The sequence below is a fragment of the Mesocricetus auratus genome, unplaced genomic scaffold, assembly GCF_017639785.1.
Source record: "Mesocricetus auratus isolate SY011 unplaced genomic scaffold, BCM_Maur_2.0 Super-Scaffold_4256, whole genome shotgun sequence".
NCBI classification, from domain to species: domain Eukaryota; kingdom Metazoa; phylum Chordata; class Mammalia; order Rodentia; family Cricetidae; genus Mesocricetus; species Mesocricetus auratus.
The window spans coordinates 15287794-15305548 of NW_024429182.1; the positions used below are offsets into that span (position 1 = coordinate 15287794).

Here is a 17755-nt window from a genome sequence, read left to right on the forward strand (position 1 = left end):
TGCACAGAAACAGACACAAGTTTGGGAAGCAGAGATTAAATAACCCTCTGTCTCCCCGAGGCCACAGCCTTCTCCCTTGCTCAGTAACCCTGGGCCTGGAGAACTACTGCTATCTATAATCCCAGTGGCCTCTGATGTGGTTGTGGGGTTGGCCAGGTCCCTAAAGTGGCTGTGTGGAAGCAGGCAGACTCAAGAGGCCTGGGCAGCCGGGCAGAAGCAAACAGCAGCAGGTTTACCTTGTGAAGAGCAGCTGCACCATGTCTACGAGAGTGTGCTCTGCGGATTTTCTCAATAACTCTGCACAGGCAAAAACAAATAACACAGGTGTCATTACTTGCTGTGCTATTATCAGGAGACTTCTCAGCGCAGACTCCCCTCCAAACTGTGTTTACCAAGGATTATGCCAAACTTATTAAAACCAGCTCCAGCTCAGCTCAGTAGCTGTAACTTTGCCAGACCACTAGGTGGTACTACTGAGTCAGGAAAAGGGAGACAACTAGATGGGTTTTCTTGGGTTATCAAATGGTGTCAATCCCAGAAACCCTACGGGAGAAGATTTGGTTCTGGAACCAAGTCAGCCTAAGATTCATCCCTACTTCTGCCTGGGAACAATGGGTTGAGATCTCTATTTTAGCTTCATAACAAAACCCCTAAGGTTACCCAAGGCAGACAATAGAGAAATCCTGTTTGTTTGGGGTTCAGAGATAGCATCCTGGATACATTCTCAGACACCAGAAACCAGCCCCAGGAGGGTGAAAGAGCTAGTATTCAGGCACCTACCACTAAGCCTCATTTCAAAGCAAATCCGGAAGCAAGACTGCATAATCTCACATACAGATTCATTTGTTAAGTGGGTACCCACTGGGGTTAGCAACAGAGTTCGAAGAACCTACAAAGAAGAAAGAGAAGACATTGTGATGAACAAAGTAGGCTGCTGAATAAAGCTTGCCTGAAGGTCAAAAAGTCACCTATTGGGTAAATTTACTAATATTCTTATTAGTGCTTGTGTTGTTTATGGGCATGGCATAACATGGGTATCAACCTTAAAAATGTGGTCCAACTTTTTTCTTTTCTTTTCTTTTTTTTTTTTGGTATTTGAGACAGGGTTCTCTGTGTAGCCCTGACTGTCCTGGAACTTGTTCTATAGATCAGGCTAACTTGGAGCTCAGAGATCTGTGTACCTCTGTTTCCTGAGTGCTGAGGTTAAAGGTGTGTGCCACCACGCCTGCCTCCCCAACTTCTCACCGACCTGGAGCTCACCCATTAGGCTAGACTGGCTGACCAGCAAGGACCCAGGGTCCTTCTGTCTTTGCTTCTCTGGGATTACAAGTGTACTCACTGCCATGCCTGGCTTTTTACATGAGTGTTGGGGAATCTAACACAGGTCTTCATGTTTACAAGGCACACTGTTTACTAACTGAGCTACCGATAATCCCAGCACTCAGGAAAAGGGAAGAATAGATAGATCTCTGAGTTCCAAGTCAGCCAGGTCTATAGAATAAGTTCTAAGACAGCCAGGGCTACACAGAGAAACCCTGCCTTAAAAATCAAAACTAAACTAAAAACAAAAAAATTAAGTGCTGACCTTATTTCATTCAACCTGATAGACTTCCACGAGTTTGACTTGGGAGTCCTTTCTTAATTCAGCACGGTCATAACACAAGTTCATAACTCACTCTAGCTAGCTCTAGCCCACACACCTAACAGATGGATGACAAAGATACAGTCTAACAGAGGCACAAATGTATTAAGGGCTTCTGGTATTTGATACCAATTCATTTAAAGCTCTTAATTATTTTCCTTAGAAAAGCTTTTACTTTGGGTACCTGAGCTCCTTGTTTGGAAACAGTGAGTCTCTAAGCCTCAGCAGAGTCAAAACACAGCTCCATTCGGCCTGCAGCCCCGGGTAAGGGGAGCTGGCAACCCCGGGTAAGGGGAGCTGGCAGCACCAGCCTTTGGCCATTAGCCTAATTGTTCTTCCTCCCACCTACCTGGAGGATTTTCATCAGGACAACTTCATCGCTGGCAGGATCTGTACCCACAAAACGGGCGTGAGTGACAGCATCTGCCATGTTCTCCATGCCCTCTGCTGTGCCCTCATGAGTTGGATCTGTTCCAGCAAAAAGGAACAGATTAAATCGTGTCAGGAAGACAGGGGAAAAGGAAGATGACCTATCTATAAGTTGTTTGGAGACAGACTGGCTTTCTCACCAGTTCCCTAACATACTGACTTTTCGAGCTACATAAGAATTTTACCCCTAACTGGCTTTAACAAGCCCCTCTGCACACCTTTACTGAGTCAAAAAGTATGTCTTGTGTATCAAAATTACCCGTAGCCTTTGTTAAACATACACACAGCCTCCAGCTCATTTCTAGCTTTTTTTTGTAGGGTTTGTGTGTGTGTGATATGTGAATAGGTATATGTACCTGTGTAGGCCAGAGGTCAATGTCAGGTGTTTTCCTCAATTACACTCCACTTTATTTAATTCTGGGGGCAGTCTCCTCTGTGCCTAGAGCTCAGCGGTTCAGCTAGACGGAGGCAATCGAGCATGTCTCAGGGATCTTCCTGTGTCCACCTCTCCAGAGTTGGAATCACAGTGGTGCTAGGGCTCCAAAATCAGATCCTCATGCTTGTGTGGCAAATACTTTACTAAGTGAGCCCATGGAAGCTTTGATTTTTGTAAATATACAGTGGGATCTAAGAAACCTAAATTTCTAAGATCTCAAGTAAAGTTAATCACTGGTGGTAAACTACTCATTTTATAGCGGAAGGACCTAGAAATAGGAAGAAAAAGCAAGTGGAGTCAGAGTTTTGAATGACAAAGTTGTAGTTTTTCTCTTTTGTCTTTTTACCCTCTTCCAGTTTTCTGAGCAGGGTTTCTCTGTGTAGCCCTGTCTGTCCTGTAACTCACTTTGTAGACTAGGCTGGCCTCGAACTCACGGAGATCCACTTGCCTCTGCCTCCCTATCTATGGGAACAAAGATGTGTGCCATCACCACCCAGTTCTCTTTTCATCTTTTAACATAACTTCTCTTTGGTTGTTTTTTGAGTTGTATGTTCGGATACAATGGGATTAAGGGAATGAGGCAGAAAAATAGATGGTTAGTGCCACTAGCACGTCTATCTGGGCACCATATTACACCAGATCAAAGACCCTTTGAGTTAATTTTTATTTTAAATTTTTATTTATTTATATTTTATGTACGAGTGCTCTGTTTGCCAGAAGAGGGCATCAGATTCTATTATAGATGGTTGTGAGCTACCATGTGGTTGTTGGGAATCGAACTTAGGACCTCTGAAAGAGCAGCCAATGCTCTTAACTGCTGAACCATCTCTCCAGCTCCTCATTCTTATTGAAAATTATATTGAGCAAGAATCTTGATACCGCCGGGCGTTGGTGGCGCACGCCTTTAATCCCAGCACTCGGGAGGCAGAGGCAGGCCGATCTCTGTGAGGTCGAGGCCAGCCTGGTCTACAGAGCGAGTGCCAGGACAGCCTCCAAAACTACACAGAGAAACCCTGTCTCGAAAAAACCAAAAAAAAAAAAAAAAAAAAAAAAAAAAAAAGAATCTTGATACCAAGGCCAGGTATGGTGTCACATTTGACAGGCTGAGGCAGTAGAGTGATGAGTTTGGAACCAACCAGAATTATATAGAGATCCTGCCACCTACTCCAAATAACCTGTTTTCATTTATTTAGTTAGTTTTGTTTTTTGAGATAGGGTATTGTTTAGCCTAACAGAGGTAAGTGTGGCCTTGAGTTCCTTACTCTCCTTCTGCTAACTCTCAGGTGCTGAAATGTACCAACCACACCCAGCTCTTTGAGAAAAAGAAAAACTGAATAGGACCTAAGGTTGGGGAGTTGGAGGCAGGTGGGATTTCAGCTATGACTGCGGTGAAAGGCTGGCAGTCAAGGGATAGACTCTGCTTCTACTCTTGTGTCAGAGTCACAGGGCACAGGCTAAGAGCTGCCTCCAGCAATGCCTCCAGAGTCCTGCAGAACTGCCTGGACTGCTAGCTACAGTGCTAGCCTGCTTCTGGAGAGTCCACTTTGCTGTTTAGTTCGGGAAAGTGAGCTTACAGAGATAAGCAGGGAAGGCAGGCAGGCAGGCCGAGGTAAAGCTCAGGCGGTGTTGAAGCCGAGGCAGCATGGAGAGTAAGAGCCCCTCCTGACCGAAGTGGAAGAGTCAGGAGACAAATCTTGCTACTCCTTCTCTCCTTTTTCTCCATTTTTTTGAGAAAAGGTCTCGTTATGTAGCCCTGGCTTGCCTGAAACTCACTTTGTAGACCAGGCTGGCCTTGAACTCACAGATTCTCTGACTCTGCTTCCAAAGTACTCTGCTTAACCATGTGTGCCACACATGGCAGTTTTCCCTGTTTTGATACCTGAAATTAATGGAGTTCCTGAGCCTAAAGCCTGGGGTGGGGGGTGGAGGGTGCCAAGAAACCTGAGCATTTCTCTTGTAACAATGAGCCAGAAATCTTTCTTTAAGTGAGTACTTTTGGTTTTCTTTTCTCTCCTATCTTTGTTGGAGTAGTCTCTGACATGTTCAAGACTCTGTCCGGCTTACAGCATTCCTCTTCTAAGTGCGAGCGGCTTCTTTAGAGACATGCAGAGGGAGCCAGGTTCAGAACTCAGAGCACATGCAGTGCCCACCTTCTCCTCTTGTGTGTCTCAATCAGCACAGAAAATCCCATTTTGTTTTTTCAAATAGGGGTTTCTACATTACAGTGCTGGCTGTCCTGGAACTTGCTTTAAAGACCAGGCTGGCCTCGAACTCCTGAGTGCTGGAATTAAAGGTGTGTGCCACCGCTGCCCGGCCGGGTGTTTCTTGAATGAATCGTCAGAGTTAGTGAACAGCAGTCTTGCTCACATCTCAAGGCTCCTTCCTGGGTGTCTGTTTCTTCCTCTCTTCTAGTAATCTCTTGATAAGTGATTTAAATTGTTTTGATCTTTTTATATTCTCACTCCTTCAGCTAGAACAAAGTAGCAAAATCTATTTTCCAAGAAGGGAGTTAACAGTGACAGGTTCTTAGAATCACAGGTAGAGCCTGCCAGCAAGCTAGACAACCAGTGGTACAAATCATAGTTTAGCAGATGTGAGGGATCAAATTAAGGGCCAGGCCTTGGAGTAGGACAGAAAATAATCTCAGAAGCCTTGGGCTGCAGGATTCAGGGGCAGTGGGTGGGTTTCTGCTAGGAGGTGACCAACACAAAGGGTAACTAGAGTTCAATTAGTAGACCTTGTATTCTTTGGACTCCAGAACATCTTCCTTTTCTAGTCAGTTGGAAGTCGGCTTCAGAGACAGCGTTGCTTTTGCTCTCTGGATTTAGTACACTCCTTCCTGCTCCTTTCCTCATGCCTACAGCAATCACCACCTCCCAGCATTTTCCTTTCCCACCACAGGAAGCTCCATTGACCATCTGGCCCCAGGTCTCCAATGACCAGCCTGTTTGCCAAGTCCAGGAAGGGGACAGAGGGAGGAGAAAAGATCAAAGGGAAAGACTCAGAAGGGCAGCTGCTGCGGGCTGTGAAGAGACATGACCTGCAGGTGGTGCTCAGGTCAAGGCTGGCAGCAACTGGGCCTCATTTCCTGTAGGGAAAGTATGAAGCTGAGTCTAGTGGGCCTGGAGACCTTACCAGCGCAGAACCTGGCTGACACCAAAGACTCATGCTCAGAATCCTGGATGCTTTAGCTAAGCAAATCAAATTTTCTAGAAAAGAGTTTTCTCTCCTTGAACTTAAAGGTCATCCATTTGCTTCTGGCTAGCTAGAACCCGGGCCTCCTCTTTCCTCATCTCTCCACTTTGGAACAAAACAGCTGCCCACCTGTTTTCTTTGCTCCTCACTCTTTTCTTTCTTTTCGAGACAGGGTTTCTCTGTGTAAGCCCTGTCTGTCCTGGAACTCAATTTACAGGCCAGACTGGCCTCGAACTCACAGACATCCGCCCACCTCTGCCTCTGCCTCCCGAGTGCTGGGATTAAAGGCTGCGTCACCACAGGCTTCACTTCTCACTCTTTCACATGGTTTTTAATAGGGGGGAAAGAATTAAGATTCCAAGTGACAAGACCAACTGAAAAAAAAAAAAAGCAAATGCACATCTTACATAAACTGACTGAAGGGGACACAACTCAGCAGTGGGGTGCTTGCCTAGCAAGTATGCGGCCCTGGGTTCAAGTCCTACTATTGAAAAAAATCAGAGATCCATTGTAGATTGGATGAAATAATAGGTCCAGACCGAGAGCAAAACTTTATAATACAATGATAGATAATAGGTTGTTATTCCTACTATACAAAGAGCTTATACCAACTGTTTAAATCCAAAAGAGACACAAAAGAAATTCAAAGGTTCAACCTCAAATAAAAGCAACATACATATTTTTGCCCACCAAAGTGACTGACACATAAAAATGAAAACTGGTAATATTCAGAGTTGAAGATAAAGAGCAATGGAAACCCTCAAACATTGCTGGTGGGAATATAAATGCTGCAACCTATTGGGGAAGTAATCTGTAAAATGTAGCACTTACAAAAAGGTGATATACACAAACTTTACATCAAAATTCCAAGTTCAGAAATATTTCACACAGAAATAATACTAGTAAATAAGGCCATAGAAACCAGTATGTTTATTCTAGCATTATTTACAATGGTTTCAAACAGGGAATAATGTTAATATTACATAAAAGGGGTGGATGGGAAGAAGAAATAGGGAGTTATTATTTCATAGTTAAAGTTTCTGTTTGGGCAATGAAAAAGTTTGAGAAGTAGATGGTTGAAATAATTGTACAATGCTGTGGATATAACTAAAACTATTGTATATTTAAATCTGATTAAAGAGGGCTGGGGATACATGTCTAGCATGCATGAAGCCACTGGTTTAATCCTAATACTTCATAGCAGGATGTGGTGGCATAAGGCTTATTATCATGCCAGTATGGGAAAGTGAAGCCATGAAGTCCTGAAGTTCATATTCATTCTTCCTACATAGTGAATCTAAGGTCAGCTTGGGCTACATGAGACTCTGTCTTCAAAAAAAAAAAAAGGGTTAAAAGGGAAAACTATATGTATATGTTTTACTATAATGAAAATAATAAATCAGCTATGTAATTATATTGTATATATCAAAATTAACACTATTAAGTGACACACAGAAAATACATAGCACAAATTCCCTTTCTCCCCACCCCTTTTAAAAAAGGATAACAGGCTGGAGAGATGGCCCATCAGTTAAGAATACTGTGCTCTTCCAGAAAGCTCAGGTTCAGTTTCCAGCATCTAGACCTGACTACTCATAAATGTCTCCCTCCAAGTACAACTCAGTCAGTTAGCATGATGAATAATAATGAAGCCTATTTCTCTACTAGGAAAGGGACAGCTGGTATGGCTAGCTGGTCAAAGGCCTGAGTAACTGAAGAGAAGCAGGAAACACTGTCGGAGATGTCGGACAGAGCCTAAGGCTTACCTATGAGTGCGTAGGACAGGAACTTGTTGACAGAGGTGAGCGCCAGGCCGGTGATAGGACCAGTGGTATCTTCAGAGCGAATAACTTCCAGAAATGGACGAAGGAATACATTTGGCTCAATCTCTGAGAGTTCTGCAAGTAAAGCAAACAAACACAAATCAAAAATGAAAAGATACTAACAAAAGTTAACGCTGGCAAAGGTCACTTTTGTCTGTTGGATGAAGCTAGAGGTCTTCATGGCTGGGTCAACCCCTGCCCCCCAATACTTTGAATTAAGTTCCTAACACTACCATTTTATCTGTAAAAGTTTTAGTATGTGGCTCTACAAGATTAATAATTTTTAAAGCATATTTTAAAAATTAACAGTAAAATTCTTAAAAAGGGTAGTTTTTGTCACATATAGACTATCAGAGGGTTTTTTTTTAAAGAGTTACAATACTTATTTTATGTATATGAGTGCCTTATCTGAATGTGAAACTTTATGCCAGAAGAGGACATCAGATCCCAATAGAGATGGCTGTAAGCTACCATGTGATTGCTGGGACTCAAACTCAGGACTGCTGAAAGAGCAGCCAGTGCTCATAGCTGCTGAGCCATCTCTCCATTTCATTACTGTTGTGCTGTTATGCTGGAGATCAAGCCCAGGACACTGCATATGCTACGCAACTGCTCTTCCACTGAACTACATTCCCAGGCATTGATCACAATCAAGAAATTAATAGCTGGGCATGAGGCATGACAGTTCATACCTATAATACCAGTTTTCAGGAGGCAAAAGTAGGAAAATCACTACACATTCGAAGCAAGTCTGGTCTACACAGCAAGTAAAGGACAGCCAGAGTAGCAGGTTTTACAACACAAACAAAAAGAAAACAGAAACCAGTGATACAATTTTCCTTGCTTATTTCATTTAATCATCTTCTTTAGTGATACACTGGTAAGGGTGACCTTGGGTACAGAGACGATGACTAGAGAAATTCTGGGTGAGAGAAAACCTGGCTCATAGTCCCTTGCTTGCTTGCCTGCCCGCTCTCTTCCCAAAGAACACATTCCTCTAGCTGCCCTGAGATGAAGAAGCAGCACAGTCTTTGAGAAAAATAAGGTTGTTAATGACTGGCCTCAAATCAAAATAAGCAGAGTTGGGATCTACAGGATTCTAAAGCTCCCCAAGCCACATGACTATCCTACCTAACTGCCAGCACATACTTCTACTGTAGCAGATTTCATTCCAGGTCAAGAGAACGCACTGCCCTGGACTTCCTGCCTACCTGACTTAGTACTGAGGATTGAATTTGCTTTTTTATATTCTACTGTGGTTTCAGCTTTCAGAGTTGGTTCCCTTTTAGTTTTCCTAAACAGGATATGTTCAAGGCTATCCCATTTTTAGAGACAAAGGGAAGGTGTGTGTGTGTGTGTGTGTGTGTGTGTGTGTGTGTGTATGTGTGTGTGTGTGTTCATTCTTATGAACCTTTATTTTCATGCAAATACAGGTCACTCCCTACTCAGTTCCTACCTTTTGTCTCTCTGAGCAAACATTTTCTGGGCCGGTTGCTTCCCAGATTAATGTTTTAATTAATTGGCAGATTGGGTAACATTTTCCAAGCTTGTCTGTACAGTGATCACATCAGCTGTACAAAACCTGCTTTTCATTCCCACTGGGTCCACCTAGAGATGACAACTTACATAAAAACCTAAAGAGAAATGTGTGTGCACGAATACATGTGTGCAATAGTAAGCATTACAGTAGATAGACTATATCCAGGCAAAGTGGAATATATAACACTTTTTAAGAGCATGTTAGGGGGCTGGAGAGATGGCTCAGAGGTTAAGAGCACTGACTGCTCTTCCAGAGGTCCTGAGTTCAATTCCCAGCAACCACATGGTGGCTGACAACCATCTACAATTCAATCTGGTGAATATGTAATAAATAAATAAATCTTTAAAAAAAAAGAGCATGTTAAAGGATGGAGAGTTAGGCTAGGGAAATGGCTAAGTGAATATAAAGTGCTCACTGCATAAGGATGAGGACCTGCGTTCAGGCCTCCAGCATCTGTGTAAGTCTCTAACTTCAGTGCTAGGGGCAGAGACAGGAGGATCCTGTGGCCTTGCTGCCAGCCAGTTGAGCTGAAAAGATTTAATGACACTCTGTCTCAAAAACTAAGGTAGACAGACAGCAACAGAGGAAAACAGCTGAGGTCTGGCCTCCACACACACACACACAAAAAAACCAAACTTAAAATTGTCTTCTCTTACTACTTCAGGAACACAAATGCTTTATGTTTACCTTGGTCTGTCATCTAAAAAAAAAATGCATGAGACATTTATACAAGCTGTTTGCATGGAGTGCTTTGTCCCTATTTATTGTTGAATAATATTCTATTCTCAAGTATGTATCATAGTTGCTTTTTGTTTATTTGTTTTTCAAGACAGGGTTTCTCTGTATTGTTTTGGAGGCTGTTCTGGAACTCGCTCTGTAGACCAGGCTGGCCTCGAACTCACAGAGATCTGCCTGCCTCTGCCTCCCAAGTGCTGGGATTAAAGGTACCAGCTCATAGTTTCTTTATTCATTCACTGGCTGAAGGACATCAGGTTCTCCAGTTTACTACCACCTGCCTAGTTAGAGCAGTGGTTCTCAACCCATGGGTCACAACCTCTTGGATCCAACAGCCCTTTCACAGGTCTAAGACCATCTGAAAACACAGATATTTACATTATGATCCATAACAGTAGCAAAATTATAGTTGTGAAGTCACAAACAAAAATAATTTTATGGTTGGGGTCACCACAGCATTAGGAAGGTGAAGACTCACTGATGTAGAGACTTCTTATCCCGCATTCAAGTCCTTTAGTGACAATACAATTATTTGCAATTGTCCTTCCAATCTAAGGGTTGGTCCTTTCCAGTCTTTTACATATCTATACAGCAGACATAATTTTTATTATGCTTCTCTCATTTTTTTTTGAGACAAAGTCTCTTTACATAGCCCTGGCTGTCCTGGAACTATGTGTGTAGACTATGTGTCCTCGAGTCAATGTGTGAGGACTGTCCCTATGGGCCTCATTTAGCTGACCTTGGACTCAGACATTCATTTGCCTCTGCTTCCCAAGTGCTGGGACTAAAGGTGTGCACCAACCAATGAAATTTAATTTATCAATCTATTTTATGGATTGTGTTTTAGTGTGATACTTAAAGTCACTTTATCAAATCTTAGGCCCTTTTAGAGCTTTTCCCCCACCTTGAAACAAGATCTTATATAGCCAAGATTAGCCTTGAACTCCTTATCTTCTTGTTTCCAACTCCCAAGTGCTGGAATGACAGGCACATGAAACCACATCTGGCTCTCTCTTGTCTGTTCATCCTATTTATTTGCGAAAGGTCTCACTAAGAAGTCTTGACTGACCTGGAACTAGAAATACTTTTAAATGTTTTTTGGGTTTATTGAATGAGTGTTTTGCCTGTATACATATGTGCACGATGTTTGTGCCTTGTAGAGGTGAGCAGTGGGTATGAGGTCTCTTAGGAGTCAGGGATGGTTGTGAGCCACCATGTGGGTGCTGGACAATGAACTGGGTCCTCTTCAAGAGAGACAAGTCTTCTTTCCTCTGAGCCACCTCTCTATTCCCAAACATAAAGAATTTTCTTTAAAAGTCATTATCCATCCCATGAAGCCATCAAAAATATTAACAGTGCACTTTGGGCTAGAATGCAACATGACCAGAAAGACACAGCTTTTGTGTTACACATAGACAATGGACACTGTTGATGGGACACGTGCTGTCCAGGTTTAGCTTCTGCTCCTTGTTTTGTGGCATTGTTCCCCAAATCTTTCAGGATTGTATATTCAGGTTCAGCTGTCTTGGAAGCTTCTCTGGGTACTTTTCAAAGTAAGCTGTGACTATTCAAGAGACGACTGTTCCCATAATCATGTTTCCTATTTCCTCAACAGACATGGAAGCTCATGTGTTAGCTTTGATGCCTTTGTTTTCCCCATATGTAAAATGGGACATGCCCCTTATATTAAAGTTCCTGAGCCCATTAGCATGAGGACAGCAGAAGCAGTCAAGACGCCTCAGTATAACTAAGACCTCATGACATGCTGCTGTAGTAACCATTTTTGGCTGTTGAAGAAAAGGGAGTAGTGGGATTTTACATTGCTTAGGGATGTGGAGAGGTTGTCAGCAGCCCTGATACTCTATTATTTTCATTATTAATTATTATTATTATTTTCTTCCTCCTCCACTTTGGCTATTTACCTTTCATGCTCACTGACTACTGATTTTGCTAATGTCAATTTGGAATTTTGTTTTATTTCCTCCTTTTCCTTTAAGTCCTCTATAGATACCTGACAGGTAGTAACTCATAATAACTTATAAAGTGTCTTCTTGCTACTATAGAAAAATGAAACTTTTTACTAGATAAGAGGGAATGATTGAAAAAGCGGCTCCAAGTACAATGGCTGCATAAGCTGGGGTACACAGCATGCTGTAAAGTACAGCAACACACGTTTTTAATTTCTCCTGGGCTTTGAAACTGCTTGCTTGATTCTGGGCTTGGTGGTAATAGTGCATGCAGAGGGAGGGCTGCAGCAGCGTTGGCTTGCCTTCCACGTTCCTCTAGAAGGAAAAGAACGAGTGTTTAAAGCTCACTCAGCAAACTTGTGCTCCAGGGAGGCAGATGGCTCAGACTGTCCTCGAGTCAATGTGTGAGGACTGTCCCTATGGGCCTCATTTAGCCTGCTGGCCTTGTTAAAGGGGCCTTGTTCTCCCTCTTGGATTAGGAGTGAACCTGGACAAACCTAAGGCTTAATTCATAGGGCAGTACTCCAATCAATAACTAACAGTGTATAGCTACTGGGTAGGAGAGGAACAGAGGAAACTGAAATCCTAGAACAGTCAAGTCACAAAACTTTATTTTCCATTTTATCCAATGGAAAATAAACCTATAGAAATACATTGATATTGGGGCTGGAGAGATGTACTGGCTGCTCTTGCAGAGGATCAGGGTTCAATTCCCAGCATCCATATGACAGCTCACAACCTCCTGCACTTATGTCTGTGTGAGGATGTCAGATCCCCTGGAACTGGAGTTTCAGAAAGTTGTGAGCAGCCATGTGGGTGCTGGGAATTGAACCCAGGTCCTCTGGAGGAGTAGCCAGTGAGTTTAACCTCTGACCATCGTTCCAGTCCAGCTTGGTACACTTTTTAAGAATTTAATGCTTTGGAGTTAACAAGACCTGGGTTCAAATTCAATGTTTTCCACTTATTGTATGACCTTGGGTATTACAACCTCTGAGAGCTCGCATTTCCTTAGTAGTAAAAATGGAGATGGTGGTACTGTTTCTTAGAGCTATTGAGAGAACAAAATAATCTCACTATATTACTCATGCTGGTCTCAAACTCCTGGGCTCAATGGATCCTACTGTTCAGTCTGCTGAAGCTGGGATCACAGACAGACAGCACAGCAACTATCTTGAAAATTGTTTACTAACCTATGTAGTTATTGCTGATGTCAGAGGCAAAGTTAAGTTGTTTGCCCAGACAATGGGACAGGACTTGCATAAAGTGATAGCAGCTCTAGCAGCCAGTTAGCCTTGTCATTTAGTAGAGACACCCACAGTGGGTCAGCCTTTCACTGATGTCCCAGCCAGGACTCATGCATTGTATTGTCAGTATAATATTTCCCCTGTGTGCCCTACCTTTAAATACTTGTCTTACCTTTTTAATTTTTTTTAGTTTTTTTTTTTTTCATTTTGTGTTTTGCCTACATGTATGTCTGTGTGAGCCTGGTGCCCTGTGAGGTCCGAAGAAGGTATCAGATTCCATTACTGGAGTTTCAGATGGCTGTGAGCCACTATGTGGGTTCTAGAAATTGACCCTGGGTCTTCTGAAAGAGAAACAAGTACTCCTCAGCCCCTTGTTTCATCTTTGTAAAGTAGAGGCTAAATGTGATTAAGCAGTACAGGGTAGCCCTGTTCAACTGCAAGAGACAGTACAAGTAAGCACTTGGTGCAGAGACTTACAAAGAGTTCCTGCTTCTAGTGCTGTCAGAGGCTGTTCTGGATAGCACACCCTCTAGTATCTCCCCAGGGAAAGCTGTGCTGCGGTGAGGACAAGGCGGTCCTCACCTGACAGCACATACAAGAGCCCCCTTTTTTACTGGTTATCTTGAAACTTTTTGTAGCACATCTCTAGGGAGGAGGCGTTTTTGTCGTTTCTGAATTAGGTAGTTTACAGTTTGTAAACTACCAATGATAGGATACGAATAGGAAAGACATATAAATTTATGACTTCTAATTCTCAGAATTTTGGATGTTAACCCCAAAGTGTGTAAGTTGAGGAGTCACTCGTGTTTAATCAGAGTATGTTAAAATTTTTTTCTTCATTCATATGCACCAAGTTGGAAGTGGGTGTGGTGGCTCAGGTCTGTAATCTTAGTTACTTAAAAGGCTGAGGCAACAGAGTTACCAGTTCAAAGCCTACTTGAGCTACATATGGAGTTGAAGATCAGGCAGGGGAGTTTAGCAAGACCCTGTCTCAATAAAGAGTAAGTAAATGCTGGTGATGCAACTCAGTGGTAAAGCCCTTGGTTTATTTTTACTTTATAAAACTCCAGCTTGGCCGGGCGTTGGTAGAGCACGCCTCTAATCCCAACACTCGGGAGGCAGAGGTAGGTGGATCTCTGTGAATTTGAGGCCAGCCTGGTCTACAGAGCGAGTTCCAGAACAGCCTCCAAAACAATACAGAGAAACCCTGCCTCGAAAAACAAACAAACAAAAACCCAAACCAAACCAAACAAAAACCCAACCAACCAACCAACCAAACAAACAAACAAGCCCCTCCTGTTCCAGGGGATCTTCTTCTATCCTCGGGGCAGGGCAGGGCGGGGCAGGGTGGGGTGGGAGGATGACACCTGCACACACATGCCATTTACACACAGACACAGACACAGAAATATTTAGACTTTTGATTTGAAAAATTAATTTGTTTATTTTGTGCTTGAGTGTGTGCAGTTCTGAGGGCAACTCGTAGGAGTCACTTTTTTCCTACCATATAGGTTCCAGGGATCGAACTCAGGTCTCAGGCTTAGTGGTAAGCACCTTTACCCTCTGAACTATCTCACTGGTCCTCCAAAAGGTTTCTAATGAATCCAGTATAAATAATTTTCATTTATTTTTAAAGACAGGGTCTTGTATATCCCAGGCTGGCCTTGAAATTGCTATGGCCTTGAACTTGATTCTCCTGTCTCTATCTTCCAGGTGTTGGGATTTTAAGAGTGCATGCATTATCACATCCACTTTCATGTGGTGTGGGGTAGTAAACCCAGGGCCTCATGCATTTGAGACAAGCACTCTACCCACCAAGCTACATACCCAGCCCCTACTTGCCTTCCTTTTAATTTTTTTTTGTTAAAATATAGATTTTTTAATTTTACATGCATGAGTTATTGCTTGAATGTATGTCTGTGCACCATATGTGTATGTGATACCCATGGAGGCCAGAAGAGGGCACTGGATCCCCTGGAAGTGAAATTATAGACAGTTGTGAGTTGCCATGTGATTCTGTCAATCCGACCGAGTCCTCTGCAAAAGCAGCCAGTGCTCTCAACTGCTGGGCCATCTCTCCAGCCCAGAAATCATTCCTTTAAAAAAAGTTTTAATTTTAAAAAATTTAATCATTATATGTGTTTTTTGAGGGAGGGTTTCTCTATGTAGCCCTGGCTGTTCTGAAAGAAATGCTTCCCACTGCCAAATGCTGGGATTAAAGATGTGCACCATCACTGCCTTTTCTTTTTTAAAGATAGACTCCTGTTACATGTCATCCTGTTTGGTGTACTTGCTGGTTTAATCTCATGGCAATCCACTGTTTTAACCTCCTGGGACTACAGGAATGTGTCATCATGCCCAGCTTTGAAGCACACTTTCTCTCCTCTTTCCTCCCTCCCCACCCCCACTCCCCCAAAAATAGGGTTTTACTATGTAGTCCTGGGTAGCCTGGGACTCACAGAGATCCTCCTGCTTCTGCTTCCCAATCACTGAGTTTAAAGACGTGAGCCACCACACCAGGTTTGGACTCTTTTTTTGGTTTTACGAGACAGGATTTCTCTGTATTGTTTTGGAGGCTGTCGGTCCAGCCTGGCCTCGAACTCACAGAGATCCACCTGCCTCTGCCTCCCGAGTGGTGGGATTAAAGGCGTACATCACCACCGCCCAGCCAGGTTTGGACTCTTTATGTTCCTTGGTGAGCAAAAAAACCCTCAGAGCACCTACTAAGCTTGCAGCACCTCAGAAATTCCACTAGTAGACTGTTCTCAAGCTCAGACTTTTGTAAGAAATGGGATATTGAGTAGACACGCCACAGTCAGAAAAGTAGAATATGGCAACCTATCAGCTCCTAAGATAGAACGTAACAGCACAGACAGAAACTAAAAAGCAGTTGTGCTCAAATATTTTTGTCCTGTGCCTTTGGATCTATAAATGTCAAGAGGGTAAGATGAATGACTTCTGTTTTGATCATGGGGTAATTTACAGTTTTGTTGGATGGGATCTATCTTGTGAATGATTCTGCGTCTAGAAACCTAGGTCAATATTTGCAGGATGAAGAGCTATGATGGGGGGGGGGAAGCTCATGGCCCCACAGAAAGAAGAGAGAAGTAGACTCTGAGGGCAAATGGGTAGAGACAGGCATTTCGGAAGCTAAATGGTGTTGAAATAATATACCCCAGGCCTTTTTCCTTGTCAGCATAATCCAATTGAGAATGCCCAACTGCCCCTGATAAGAGTCACTCAGGAGTGAAGAGCTTCACTACCAGGGAAAGCAGCTTATGTGTGCATTTTGGCTCAGGAATGTGTCAGCCCAATGCTGGCCAAATGAGAAAAGGCTACTACAGCTGAGGGCACCCCCCTCCCTGGGAGGACAGTCACCACTAGGAGTGTAGGCTGGGAGAGTCCTCTTTTGTCTAAGGACAGTGCTTGAGGCCACATGGAGGCTCTGACACAGACTGCTGAGGAGAGGAGCAGCTCTGACATGGGAAAACAGTGCCAGGGTTCATCTCCCCTTTGGTCGAGTCATCCATCATTTGAGAAGATAGGAGACATTTGGAGGACGTTGGCATATTCTCAGATCGACACTGGGGCAATTTGGGACGTCTCTGTTTTAATGTTCTTATACAGGATGTCAAGCTTTCTGTCCACCAGTGTTGAGCAAGATATAAGGACATCACCGCTAAGTCATCTCCACAAGTCTGTCTTCTGCCTTGGGTGAAAGAGGCCTTTTGAGCCTCTCCAATTTGTGGCCTGGCTAATCAGAAATGAAACTTGTATTGATTTTAGGAGGGCCCCAAAACTCCTTTTACCCCTAGGGGTTAGATTTCCCATCCTTAAAACTGTTTTCTTCAATCCTAGAACATGAGTCAGTCACCTTCAGAGAACCCTCTACCTAAACTGCACTCTTTGTTTACTGGACTGTTTGTGCCTTAAGACTGACAGCTCTCCAGGGCGGGAATTCTGGCTGCTCCTCTATGCTGTCACATGTCTCCTTGGTTGTGAAATTATTCACTATGCCTACTATGAGCAGCGTCATGATACTTTTCTTCTGAAAGACGCTAAAGAATATCCAAGTAGATCCAATCCTCAGGAAGGCCAATCTAGGAAGAATACCAGAAACCCCTTTGTGATGGAGCTTCATAGGAGGCAATAAAGCTGAAAGACTAAGAGGCACGGTTTTGGTGTCAGGTGGACCTGGGCTTGACTCTGGTTTCCAATACTCACTAGTTCTATGATCTTAACTCTAAGTAAATTTCCTTATCCTTTTGAAGTTACATTTTTATCCACAAAAATGGAGATTATGAAGAGAAAAGGTAAATAGGTATTGAGTGTGTGGTATGGTACAAGGTACCAAATAGTGGCTGCTCTTATTATCTTTTTTCCTCTAAAAAGGCCATGAGCAGTCCAATCAAGATGCTACAAAAAGCTCTGGGAGCTTTGGATACAGCCCTCACACTAAATACAATCTTACCAATGGGTAGAAATCAGTATTCTTCCACAAGTAATGATCTAGAAAGAAACAAAAAAGCCAGCTTCTTTCTTTGATATATGTATACCTTGCAATGGATAGGAATGAAAGTACATCATTAATATCAGCCATCAGTTACCTGGCAGCTTGGCATTTATCTTTAATTTATATTCCTTTTAAGATCTAGGAGTCTGGCTGGGTGTGGTGGTATATAGCTTTAATTCCAGCACTTGGGAGGGAAAGGCAAGCATATATCTGTAAATTCAAGGCCAGTCT

At 43.0% G+C, this 17755-nt stretch overlaps 1 protein-coding gene across 9 annotated transcripts in view; it reads right to left on the reverse strand.

Moving 5' to 3' along the window:
* The window catches only part of Gbf1 (golgi brefeldin A resistant guanine nucleotide exchange factor 1), a 125858-nt gene that overhangs the window by 32769 nt on the left and 75334 nt on the right, over nucleotides 1-17755 (reverse strand). For all 9 annotated transcript variants that reach the window (XM_040743544.1, XM_040743533.1, XM_040743538.1 and 6 more), the window contains exons 4-7: nucleotides 7469-7600; nucleotides 1992-2110; nucleotides 781-889; nucleotides 237-297 (exon numbers count right to left, since the gene is read on the reverse strand). In XM_040743544.1, coding sequence (XP_040599478.1) covers nucleotides 237-297; nucleotides 781-889; nucleotides 1992-2110; nucleotides 7469-7600 — 421 coding nt within the window. The remainder of the gene's footprint in view (nucleotides 1-236; nucleotides 298-780; nucleotides 890-1991; nucleotides 2111-7468; nucleotides 7601-17755) is intronic.